Here is a 12013-nt window from a genome sequence, read left to right as displayed (position 1 = left end):
CATTGCGCGTCGCCACCGCGGTAGCCGCTGCAGCAAAGGAGCCGCCGCCGCCCCGTCCCGCCCCGAGCCCGCAGCTCCCGCAGCTCCGCCGCCCCGATCCCGCCGGCTGGGGCGCGGCCGGGCATGAGCCGCCCCTGAGGACCCCGCCCGGGCCAGCCCCGCAGCCCAGCCCAGCCCCGCCGCCGCCGCCGCCGCCGCTCGCCATGGGCAAGGACCAGGAGCTGATGCAGGCGGTGAAGGCGGAGGACGTCGGCGCGGTGCAGAAGCTGCTGCAGAGGCCCAAGCCGGGCAAAGCCAGTGAGTGCGCGGCGGCGGCGGCGGCGGGAGGGCGGCGGGGGCATTTCGGGCGGCGGCGGAGGATGCCAGGCCGGGCTCCGGCGGCCCCGCGCGGGGACCGGGGGGGGGGCTGGAACGGGAGCTTCTCGCCCCGGGAGGGAGGGCGGCTCCGCCTCGTCCTGCTCGCGAGCCGCGGAGGGAGGTCCGGCCGGGGGAGTCCCGCGCCTCCAGCCCCTTGGCCGGAGCCGGCAGGACGTCCGGAGCCCCTGCCCGGCGAGCCTCCGCCGCCCTTGGCCGCTGCCCTCCTGCCGCCCCCTGGGCTGGGGCTCTGCGGGCTCTGCCGGGAACGTGCCCGGTGCTGGCGCGGCAGGCCCGGGCAGCGGCTGCGGGCGCGGAGGGAGATGAGATGCCGCCTTGCGCGCTGCTCCCGCTGCTGCTCCACCCCCTCCGGGCGGCAGGCTGGCATCGGGGCTGGAAGTGGAAAGGCCCCCTTGAAACAGGTGGATGCCCGTCCGTTCAATACGGGAGCGGGAGGAAGAGAGAGAGTAACCCCAGGAGCGGCACAATCCGTGCAGCTGGCTGTCACTAAGGCGGGAGGCCGGCTGGAGGCTGGAGAGGCCTGGGGTGGCAGAGCGGCAGCAGGGGCATCGAGGCTGGGTGCCAAGGCTGGATGCCGCCCGGAGGAGCACCCAGCCTGGCTCCACCTCTGCCTGCATCTGGGAGAGGGCCAGCTCGCTGCTCTGCTCTCCCTTCTGCACTCTGCAAGTGTGAGACCACTTGGCCGCCAAAGCAAACCTTGGCACAGGGTGCAGGCATCCCTCCCAGGATGGCCTCTCTGATCTGGCTGCCTCTCCAGCCTTCCACTCTGCCAGTGCTCCGGCCAGGCCTCTCTCCTTGCTCTCTCCCCCCCCCCAATATGGAAGAGGGGACCCTGCCTGTTTGCCGCTGCCCTTCCAGCCCTCCTCCAGGCAAGCCGGAGTACTGCAGGTCCCACTTGGAGACCTGCCTTCTCCAGCCTCCCTCCAGGTGTGTGAGCTTCAAGACCTAGAATTCCCAGTGGCAGCCTTGATGGCTAGGGAATTCTGGGGAGAAGGCTGCTGGCTGGGGATGATGGGAACCCAGCCAGCGTACCTGGAGGCTGCTGCTGGCACTGCCCTATTTGAACATCGGTGCCAAGTTGGCTGCAGAGCCTTTGGAGAGCCTGCGTTTCCAATCCCTGGTGGTGAACGATGCAGACCGTTTGGCTGTCTTTCGGATATGGGGAGTGGGGGAAGAGAATTTGGGCGCCTGGGATTTAACCTTGGTTCTGAACTTCCCTGCCTTGCTTGAGACAAGAATTGGGGCTCAGCCTCCATCAGAAGGTTGTCAGTTTCCTAGTTTCAAACATCAGGCGTGTCCTGAGAAGAAGAGAGGGCTCTCTGGCCAGTTCAAAATGCAGTGTCCACTGGGGACATTTCTGCCAGCTGGTTGGACATCCTGGGAGCTAAACTGAGAGACAGGCTGGATGGTGAAGCTCTGAGCTACTAGTCCCTGGTGGGGTGGCCAGGTGCCCTAGATGCCAGGAAATGGGGCTTCTTCACCCAGCGGAGGAGAGGACCTCCTAGATCAGTGTTCCTCAAGCTTGGCAGCTTTAAGATGTGTGGACTTCAACTCCCAGAATTCCCCAGCCAACTTTGCTTGCTGGGAAATTCTGGGAGTTGAAGTCCACTCATCTTAAAGTTGCCAAGCTTTTCCAGACTGAAGCCAATGATTGCCTCTGAGTGACTCTTTGGTGGATGGGACTTGTGGGTCGCTGTCTGGGTGCCTCATTTTCTTTCTTGCAATGCTCACTCCTGTTTTTCTCCTACTCTTTTCCTATAAGTCCTTCGTGCCTCAGTGGCACACTGGCTTTGGGATGAGCATGTAGTTCTGTATTGGCGGGAGGGGGAGATGGGAAGAAGCAGAAGCTCTGGGCCAGCAGCCAACTGTTTTCAGAGTTGATGCTTGAGCTGCTGCATCTTTGTGAGCATCTGAGACCTGTGGGACTGTAAGTCAAGCAGTGCTAACCTTGAACCCCCCCCAGAACAGCATCTGTTGCCTTTGAATGCTGATCTGTGGAGGGTTCAGGAGCCTCCTCAGAAAGAAACCCAGAAGGTGTTATGAGAAGACTGGGCATGTCCTCGATGGAGGGCATTGGATATGAGGTGTTTCATTCAAACACAGAACTTGTGAATTCAGCCCACATTCCCATGAGATTCCCAGTATTTGAGGGGCTGCCCCAAAGAGGAGGGGGTCAACTTATTTTCCAAAGCACCAGAGGGCAAGACAAGAAACAATGGATGGAACCTGACCAAAGAGAAAAGCAACCTGGAGTTAAGGGGAAACTTCCTAACAGTGAGAACAATTAACCAGTGGAACAGCTTGCCACCAGAAATCGTGGGTGCTCCATCACTGGAGGTTTTTAAGAAGAGACTGGACAGTTGTTTGTCTGAGATGGTATAGGTTGTCCTGCTTGAGAAGGGGCTGGACTAGAAGACCTCCAAGGTCCCTTCCAGCTCTATTCTGATCCTGAGATACTTCGGATCTGATGGTGGTCCCATTGAGCACAAGCTTAAGGGTAGATGTAGGCACACCTGTTTCATGCACGCAGAGGCTGCTAGATAGAGCCACGCTGGGGCCAGAGCTGGGAAGGGAAGAAACCCACTTCTTGCTTGTGGAGAGGTGAGCAGTGAACAGCCCCACGGCTGCACCCTCAGGGCCCCCAAGCAGGATCAAGCCTGCTTCCTGTCTGGATGGGAGACTTCAGGGAGTCCCAGGGCTAGACTGGAAAGAATTTGAAGAGGCAGATCGTAGGAGTGTCGACCGAGGGGTCAAGGTAGCACTTGACTTTGGAGCATCCTTGCCTTTGGGACTTTGCAGGTAGGACAGCCCCTCACAGCCCCAGACTCTGAACACATCGCCCAGCAGGAAGGTGGACTGAGCAAGGAGAGCGAAGGGTGCTTCGGAGTTCAGGGCCGGAGAGAAGAGCTCAACTCCCAGAATTCCTCAACATGCTCGGCCTCTGAGGCCCAGTGGAAGGCCTTGGCAGACAGGTGGTGTCCCCTGCCATCCACAGAAGAGGATTCATGCTGTGTTGGGCTGAAAAGGAGGCGGGCTGCTTTTTGCTAGATGGTCTGCCCACAGAGATTTTTCTAAAATTATGGTGCGAAGAGGAACCGACCGCTGGGATTTCCCCCAGGTCAACAGGTGTGGATGAAGAAAGACACTTTGTGACCCCTTTCCCAGCCCAATACCTTCTGCATCTGTAAGAGGACAACTCCCGACAACTCCCCAACTTCCCAGCCGGGCATGATGGAATTTGTAGCCCAAGGTGACAGCTGGGAGACTGCCTTCTCCACCATTAGTTGAGTCTCCCAGGGGAGACTCTGAGCAGACGGGGGGCGGGGCGGGCTGGAGCCAAGCCGGATGTCCCAGGCTGGGGGGGGGGGGAACAGGGTGTCTTTGCAGGGACCTGATGCTGGAGAGGAGAGCCTGGCAAACTCGGGTCTGTGCCCACCAGCCACTTCCTGAGAAGTTGATCCCTCTGGAGGCTCAACCACAGTTCCCGGAGTCGTCGCTTGCCTCTCCCCACTTCACCCCGATTTGAAAATTAAAACCCCGGGGACGTTTGACTGGCAGATAGATAGCTTGCAGAGGATAGACTAAGAAAAGCTTTGAAAATTTGGATCGTCTTTGGAGACGCATTTTGTTAAAAACAAATTGTGCTCCTTTCGATCTTCTTGAAGGTTTTGCTAATCGGTTTATTTGCTGGCGATGCAACCCAGGTAGTTTGGCAGCCTGATGGTCATTCTGGCAAAGAATTACCCATTTGCATGTCACAGTGTGAACAGCCAAAGTCTTGATTAAAAACTACATTCAGGGCAAAAAAAAAAGTGTGGATGTGAAGGGTGCGAATCCTGCCCTTGACGTCCCAACAGAATTAGGCATTTCAGGATTTGTGGCCTGTCCGGTGCTGTAAAGCAGCATTTCCAAAGTGTGCTTGAGAAGTCAGCCAGGAAGAGCTTCTGGGGTCCCAGTGTTCCCAAGCAGCCTTCTCCGTCCCTGTCCCGGGGGTCTCCTCCTGTCCCGGGGGGTTCATTGAGGGGGATGCAGGCACTTCTAGCCAGGAAGAGGAGAGGAGGGAGGTGGTGGGAAGACCTCATGGAGGTCAGGGGTTCTGGGCATCCTCAGGTTTCAAAAGATCAACGAAGGTTAGAAGGAGGCACTTTGGCTTTCTGACCTGGGAGAGATCTACCTTGAGCTCTCCACTCAGTTAGGGGGCTCACTGACAGTTCGAGGCAGTTGCTCTCTTTCACAACCTGGCCTACCTTACAGGGCTGTTGTTGTTGGGTAGCCTAAGGAGAAATCCCCAGATGTGTTTCTCAGAACAAGGATTCTATATGCTGCTTTCCCAGGATATACTGCAGAGGTGATAAACAAGGAGCAGAACTTCTTCTGAGGTCTTCAGAATCACAGAATCCTAGGGCTGGAAGGGACCTTGGAGGTCTTCTAGTCCAACCCCTGCCCAAGGAAGAAATCCTTATTTCATTCCAGACAAATGGCTGCCCTCCAGCAATGGAATATCCAACTCTAGGGGGGTAGCTGTGCCACCGATTGAGCGCTCTCACTGTCCAGAGTCACTTTGCTCAGAACCAGCCCTTTCTGCGACGTGACAGCTGTTGCAGGAACAAGACCTTCTTAGCTGTGCCCCCACGTAAAGGCTTGCCCACCCCTCCCAGCCTTTGCGACTGCTCCTTCCTGGCTGTGGGTCCTCCAGTGCCAAGGCCACCTTGTGCAATCTCCTCCTCCTTCGTGGTAGGGATCATCCTGCTGCTACTTCCTTCCATGTGGTTTACTAGCCTGCGGCTATTTCTAACTGCCCAGCTAGGTGGCAGCACACAGCCACCCTTCGCTGACCTGAAGAAAACTAAGCTAGGTGGGACTTTGTAGTATTTGGATAGGGGACCACCAGGAGATCCCAGGGCCTACCTCTCACTAGGACTGAGAAGTAAAAAACGGATTCTGAGGAAGAAGGGCCTAGCAGCCATGCTGTGGCCAAGATGCTAACGCAGCTTCTCTACAAGTCTGACTCCAGGAAGAATTTATTTATTTTTTGTTAAGTGCTTGAAACAGCTGTAAAACTCAGGCAGAAAAATGAGATATAACCCCCAAGAATAATATATGTCTGAGATGCTGCTCAAGGCCTGCTGGAACTTGCATATCCACAGTGGTTGCATCCTTGAAGGCCCATCGCTGGCTGCTTAGTTGATTATGCGGCTCTTGGTGATTCTCCGCTAAATGCGGAAAACTTTAAAATGTGTTTGCAATTTTTAGAGCTTTTCGTTGTTTGCCATGCTATGTTGCTGATTATTCTTTCCCCACCGGGGTTGCTTTAATTTCTTTCTGATTTTAAATTGCTTAATTGTGTTTATGCATTCAAGGGTTTTAAACTTTATGTTGTGGACCGCTAAGAGAGTGTCTGCTATTGTGCAACGGAAAAACTGCAATAAAGAAATAAATAACCGTTGAAAAGAATGCCACGTAGGTCAGTTACCTACAGAATCTTCACTAGACTTTTGATTTGTGTTGACTACCCAGCCACTGACAAGCCTCTGGTCGTTGGCCTGTCCGCCCCCCAAGCCACACATGAGGGGTCCCACATCCCAGCCCCACAAGGGTCCTGTCAGGTGGGTTAGCCAAGACAGAGGTGTGCCAACCGGAGACCCACTCCAGGCATGTTTGGGACCACCTCTAAAAAAAGGGTTGGGGTCAGGCCGTGCTTGGGGAGGAGGCCTTGGGCATTTTAAGGGATTATCTGGGGCTTTAGGCAACTGTGCCAATCAATGGTGGCCCTAAATAAGGAGGAATTGGCAAGCACAAACTCAGAAGCATAAGCTTTCCTGAGCTTTAATAAAACATGTTTTGATCAAATTTGAGTCTAAAAAGGTGCCTCTCACTCTCCTATGGAGGACCTGCAAGCAATGCCATCCATTTTGTCCCCTAAAAGACCCCAAAGGCAGCAACAATTCTCATGTTTCACAGACTCCTAGGGCTTGGAGGGACCTTGGAGGTCTTCTAGTCCAACCGTCTGTTCAAGACAGGAAGCCGCCCTATACCAGGGATAGGCAACCTCGGCTCTTTTATGACTCGTGGACTTCAACTCCCAGAATTCCTCAGCCAGCCATGCTGAGGGGAAAGGGAGAGGTTTCTAAGCTGAGCCATGCTGGCTGAGGAATTCTGGGAGTTGAAGTCCACAAGTCATAAAAGAGCCGAGGTTGCCTACCCCTGCCCAAACCCTCTCAGTCAAATGGCTGCCAGTCTCTTCTTGAAAACCTCCAGGGATGGAGCACCCACAACTCTGTGAAGCAAGCCATTCCTCTGATTAACTGTTCTCACTGTCAGGAAATGTCTTCTAGGTTGGTCTCTCTTTAACAAGCTTCCACGCATTACGTACTTCTTGCTCATTTTGTTATTCCCAGAGTGGGTCTCCCCACTCCAGAAGCTGTAGGAGGGGTGACTCAGGAGCCCCAGGGAGGCCTTTGAAGCCTGTTAGGGGTGTCTGTGGGGCGTGTTTAAAAGAATGCCAAGTGTGTAAAAAGGGGGTGATCTTCTGGCAGACATTTCTTGCTAGCACTGATGACATTACCTAGTTGGGTAATGAAACGTCTGCCAGAAATCCACCAGGCTCACCAAATGGGTCGCCTGTATTTTTCCCCACTACATTTATCCCTAAGCAACCTCAGGCTTTTTTGCAACGCCACATCTTTTCGCATCTGCATGTGCAGATAGCGCTTGATCTTGGCTGTTTTGCGCGATTCATGCTAGAATGCGTCCGTGTCTCTGCCGGAAGGAATTCACTTGGTTTGACTTTGCCTTGGCCAGAGTGAAACCTCCACTTACTGTACTGGTCAGTGGTGCCATCATTCACATCTGCACTTGATATCACAGGTGGGGTGACCTGCAAGATGTTACAGCGCAAGTGAATGGATGCACTTTCCCCATTTAACAGAATAACAGAGTTGGAAGGGACCTTGGAGGTCTTCTAGCCCAACCCCCTGCTTGAGCAGGAGAACCTATACTGTTCTGGACAAATGGTCATCCAATCTCTTCTTAAAAACTTCCAATGATGAAGCACCCACAACCTCTGGTGGCAATTTGTTCCACTGGTTATTTGTTCACAATGACAAGAAATTTCTCCTTAGTTCCAGGTTGCTTCTCTCCTTGGTTAGTTTCCATCCGTTGCTTCTTGTCCTGCCTTTGGGTGCTTTGGAGACTAGCTTGACTCCCTCTTCTTTGGGGCAGCCCCTGAGGTATTGGAAGACTGCTATCATATCTCCCCTCGTCCTTCTTTTCATTAAACTAGACATACCCAATTCCAGCAACCGTTCCTTATATGTTTTAGCCTCTGGTCCCCTGATCATCTTTGTTGCTCTTCTCTGCACTCTTTGCTGGAGGTCCTGGCCGGAGCAGAGCCTCAGTTTAGGATTCAGCTTCCATAAGCTGATCACAGCCTCCAGTCAGAAGACTTGGGGCAACATTTTGGGCGGACACAGGGGTGGGGGAGGAACTGAAGTCTGCAACGTGGCTGGGGCTGTTTTCAGAGAGATCCTGGTCCTGTAAGAGTGAGCTATCTTTTTTAGCCTTGCTTCGGTGCAACTTACTCTGCTTCCCAGCTCAGAAGGGCAGGCAACAGCTTGTCCATCATCAATCTCTAGAGTTGGAGGCTCCCAGACAGGGTCCCGGGTGCTGCTGGTCGCCCAGTCCAGATGCAAAGCTTTGGCTGAGGTCCCAGAGGGAAGTCTGGTTCCTCTGCTGGAGCTGCAACCCGGCCTGGGTGGGTTTCTCCCTGCCCTCCCCTTTGGCAGAGCTTCCTGCCAGGGCATGTGGGGGGGAGGGCTGGGGGTCTTAGCACTGCCAGCAGCAGCTCCATGGGGAAGTTGGAGGACCTCTCACCTGCTCATCCACTTGCTCCTTGATTCTTCCTCCTTAATTATTGTAAAGCTGCCCACAATCTGCTTAAAGCTTTCTAAAGCAGCTTAGCTGCGAGAACTGCTGTCGGAGCTGCCCTCAGTCGGTGGGTTTCCCTTCGCCGGAAAGTGAAGCTCCCTTGAAAATGTTCTTCAAGGCAGCTCAAGGAAGACCTGAAGAGAAGGGCTTGTACCTGGCCGTGTCTAAGCAGAGGAGAAGGGTGAGAAAGAGACACCTGCTTGCCCCAGGCCCCCAGCCCCCCTGCCTCCCTCCCGCTGCTTCCACCCCTCCCTGAACCCCAGCAAGAGCCCGGCCTGCCTTTGCTAACCCCTCTGGGACCAATGGCTTTCCAAGGACAGAAGAAGCCCGACTGGGCGGGGTGAGAACGAGAGTGAGGTCAAATGGGAACGTCTTCCCTTGGCCCCTGAGCCAGCTTCATCTTTCACTTTGTGCAGATGTAGTCTCCAAGTCCAGTAGCAAAGAGTAAAATCGGTACATGTTCAGAGGCAATCTTGGGCAGTTAAGCAAATGCCGCTCTTTCTGTGTTTTGCTGGAAGTATTTTGCATATTCTGCAAATTTTGTGGACTTTGCTGACTGAACAGGAATAGCTGGGCCAAACGTGAGTTTTGAAAAGCTGCATGAGGCGCCCTTGTTCAGGGTCACGGGTGAGGAGGTGGCCCCTTGGTGTTTTGGACCTCGATATGCTGGACTACACTGCCCATCGCCAATGGGCAACTGCTTTCCTCCTCATTGTCTTGGGTGACGTTGCTTCTGAAGGGCAGGGGACAAAATGGACATCAGATCCGAGACACTCAAGTCATGATGGGCAACATGGTTTACAAGTCTTGCGCAGCGGCTGATTAGATATGATACATTTGAAACGACTCCGATTGGGAACTAACCAGGCGCGATGCGTTTTGAAATCGTCTCCCCCTTTTGCATCTGCATTTTAATGAGGGTTCGTTTGCTGCATCATGGGTTTCGAAGTTCTGCATTTCAGGCATTGACCAGCTGTTCCGGACACCTGCGTTGTCAGGCTGACAACTCCGCTGCTTGCATAATAATCTCTTGATGTCTTGTTTTACGTGCATTTTTCCAGCTGAGGGGATGCGTGTAGCCCCAGGGGGGATGGAGATGCAACGACACAACTACGGGCGGCGTTTGTAGGGAGACGTTTCTTGGCAAGTGGGGACCGGCTGTGCATTCTCTCCCCTCAAGTGTGCTTGGTCAGCTAAGCTGAATGATGCAGGCTTCTCATTCTGCACACTGGCGGTTCCTGGGCTGTCGAGAGCCTGGCTGTTTGTCAAGGCAGTGCAGATCTCGCTCTGCCCATCTGCCGGGCTGCCCTTCCCCAGGAGAGGAGGGGATAGCAGGACCCCCCCAGGGGAGCCTCTCCTGGCTACAATTACTTTCCAGAGAAACTGCAGCTTGGCCTTTTTTTCCTCTTCAGACCCAGGCCTCTCCTCCTGAGCTGTCTTAAAGAAGAGCCAGATAAATATTTAATATTTTGACTTGAGCCAGAAACGACAAAGCTCTTGCTTCAGTGGAAGATCTGCCTAAAGCCCAGAGCTGCAGTATGATGTCTGCTAGGCTGACCTTTGGCCTGGAGATGGACAGCTGCTGCTCCAACCCAAGGACTCCCTCCCAGCAGGCAAGAACCGTTCATTGGATGACCGTGGGACCTTTCTGTTTTCATCGTTGAGTGTCCCAGATCCAAAGCAAGAGAGAACAGAACAGAACAGAACAGAACAGAACAGAATAGAATAGAGCTGGAAGGGACCTTGGAGGTCATCTAGTCCAGCTCCCTGCTCAAGCAGGAGAACCTATACCATATCAGACAGGTGACTGTCTAGTCTCTTCTTAAAAACCTCCAGTGATGGAGCGCCCACGATTTCTGGTGGCAAGCTGTCCCACTGGTTAATTGTCCTCACTGTTAGGAAGTTTCTCCTTAATTCCAGGTTGCTTCTCTCCTTGGTTAGTTTCCAGCCATTGTTTCTTCTCTTGCCTTCTGGTGCTTTGGAGAATAATTTTATGCCCTCTTCTTTGTGGCAGCCCCTCTGGTACTGGAACACTGCCATCATGTCACCCCTATTTCTTCTTTTCTTTAGACTAGATGGGAAAGAGCAATCTCATATAGTACAAACGAGTTACAGGAGTCCAGAACTTTGCAAGCACCACCAGTGCTTCCTACTGAGAACATGGAGATATTTTCCTCCCTTGGTGGATGCCTCTGATGGACTGGTGGGATGGACCAGTCGGGTGGCCTTCTTTCCCCTTCTGGTCCCACCACCCTGTTGAGAAAGGAATGCTCCTGGGGGAATAGCAGAGTCCACCCAGAAGGCTTAGGAGAAGGAGACTCTCCAAAGTGTCATCTGATGTCAAAAGTTTTTTAACTGGTACAAATTGAGCCTCCTGGCTGTGCTGGTGCAATCAGAGCCTGTTGAGAGAATGGGATCAGGAGAGCAAGTTCAGTCAAAAGTGCACTCGGGATGCAGCTGCGGTGATCAAGGGATGTTCCATGTTGGAAATATTGGGGGGGGGATGATGTGGGTGCCTTGATGCCAAGCTGAGTGGTTTGATCACTTCCCAAGCTCAAGGCTGTTGTTGAATACTCTAGCCCAGGATTTAATAGTTTAATACCACCCAGCTCAGTGTTAGTGCACAAAACTGTACCCTTGCGTTCTCAGTAATTACATCCAGAGTAACTGCTTTTGATGTTGTGCTTGCAATCTTGAAAGCACAGTGTGAGAAGAGGCATCCAGGGACAAGAAGATGCTGCTCTCAGGGATGGCTTTTAGAGGAGGAGAAAGAGGAGAGGACTGGCCGGTGTTCCCTGGGCTGTCAGAGAAGGTGACCTCCATTCCAGCTGCTGAAGGCTAGAGAGGAAGGAGTCACCATTCTGTCTGTGGACTATCCAGAAGCATCTAGCAGGTCTCTGGGGAATCATAGATGGTGAAGATAGAAATATTTCTTTGAGATCATTCCATCCTTAAGTCCTGCAGGAATCTACCTCTAGAGCAGGGGTGTCCAAATTTGGCAACTTTTAAGACTTGTGGACATGGCTGGCTGAGAAGTTCTGGGAGTTGAAGTCCATAAGTCTTAAACTTGCCAAGTTTGGGGAGCCCTGCTCTAGAGCAGTGTTTCTTAACCTTGCTAGGTGGGAGAATTCTGGGAGTTGAAGTCCATTCATCTTAATGTTAAGAAACATTGCTCCTAATAGCTGTCTTCTTGGTGAAGCAACCAGGTGATTGCTTCTTGGGAATTCTGGGAGCTACAGTCCTAATACATCTTGGCAGTGCCAGGTTGGCAAGAATGTGCAAAGTCAAAGTCTTGGCCTCTGCAAAGAGCCGAGCAAAGTGTAGCTGTTTTTGTATGATGAGGATCACACATTCCAAAGACCTGCTTGCACCCATTGCATACTTACAGACACCCATCTTGGGGGCTGCCTGCTTCTGAGCTCATCCAGTTAAGAACTTTTGCTTCAAGGTTCCCAGGTGTTTTGGACTGCAATTCCCATCTGCCCCACCATTGTCTGGGCTAGCTGGGCAATGACCCAAATTGTTGAGTGGTGGAGTGAAATTTCCAAAGTTTGGAAAATAGCCTCTCTCTTTCTTTCCAGTTCTGCCTCATTCTAGCCGGCCGTGGCATGCCAGCAACCGGTCCGCACAAACAAGCAAAGCCCCATCCGCGAGATGCAGGCAGCACACGAAACCACGCTCTCTCCAGTCCACAGAAAAACCTCTCTCCACG

The 12013-nt window shown here is 53.2% G+C and overlaps 1 protein-coding gene across 1 annotated transcript in view; it reads left to right on the top strand.

The window, feature by feature from the left end:
* Positions 1-203: 203 nt before the first annotated feature.
* Positions 204-12013, top strand: part of CASKIN1 (CASK interacting protein 1) — a gene marked incomplete at its 5' end in the record, with an annotated part of 104908 nt that continues 93098 nt past the window's right edge. Inside the window, one exon of the mRNA XM_083372632.1 lies at positions 204-297. Coding sequence (XP_083228758.1) covers positions 204-297 — 94 coding nt within the window. The remainder of the gene's footprint in view (positions 298-12013) is intronic.

Source organism: Vipera ursinii (genome assembly GCF_947247035.1).
Source record: "Vipera ursinii genome assembly, chromosome: 13".
In the NCBI taxonomy this organism is placed as follows: Eukaryota; Metazoa; Chordata; class Lepidosauria; order Squamata; family Viperidae; genus Vipera; species Vipera ursinii.
This window is presented reverse-complemented; position numbering and strand designations above follow the sequence as displayed.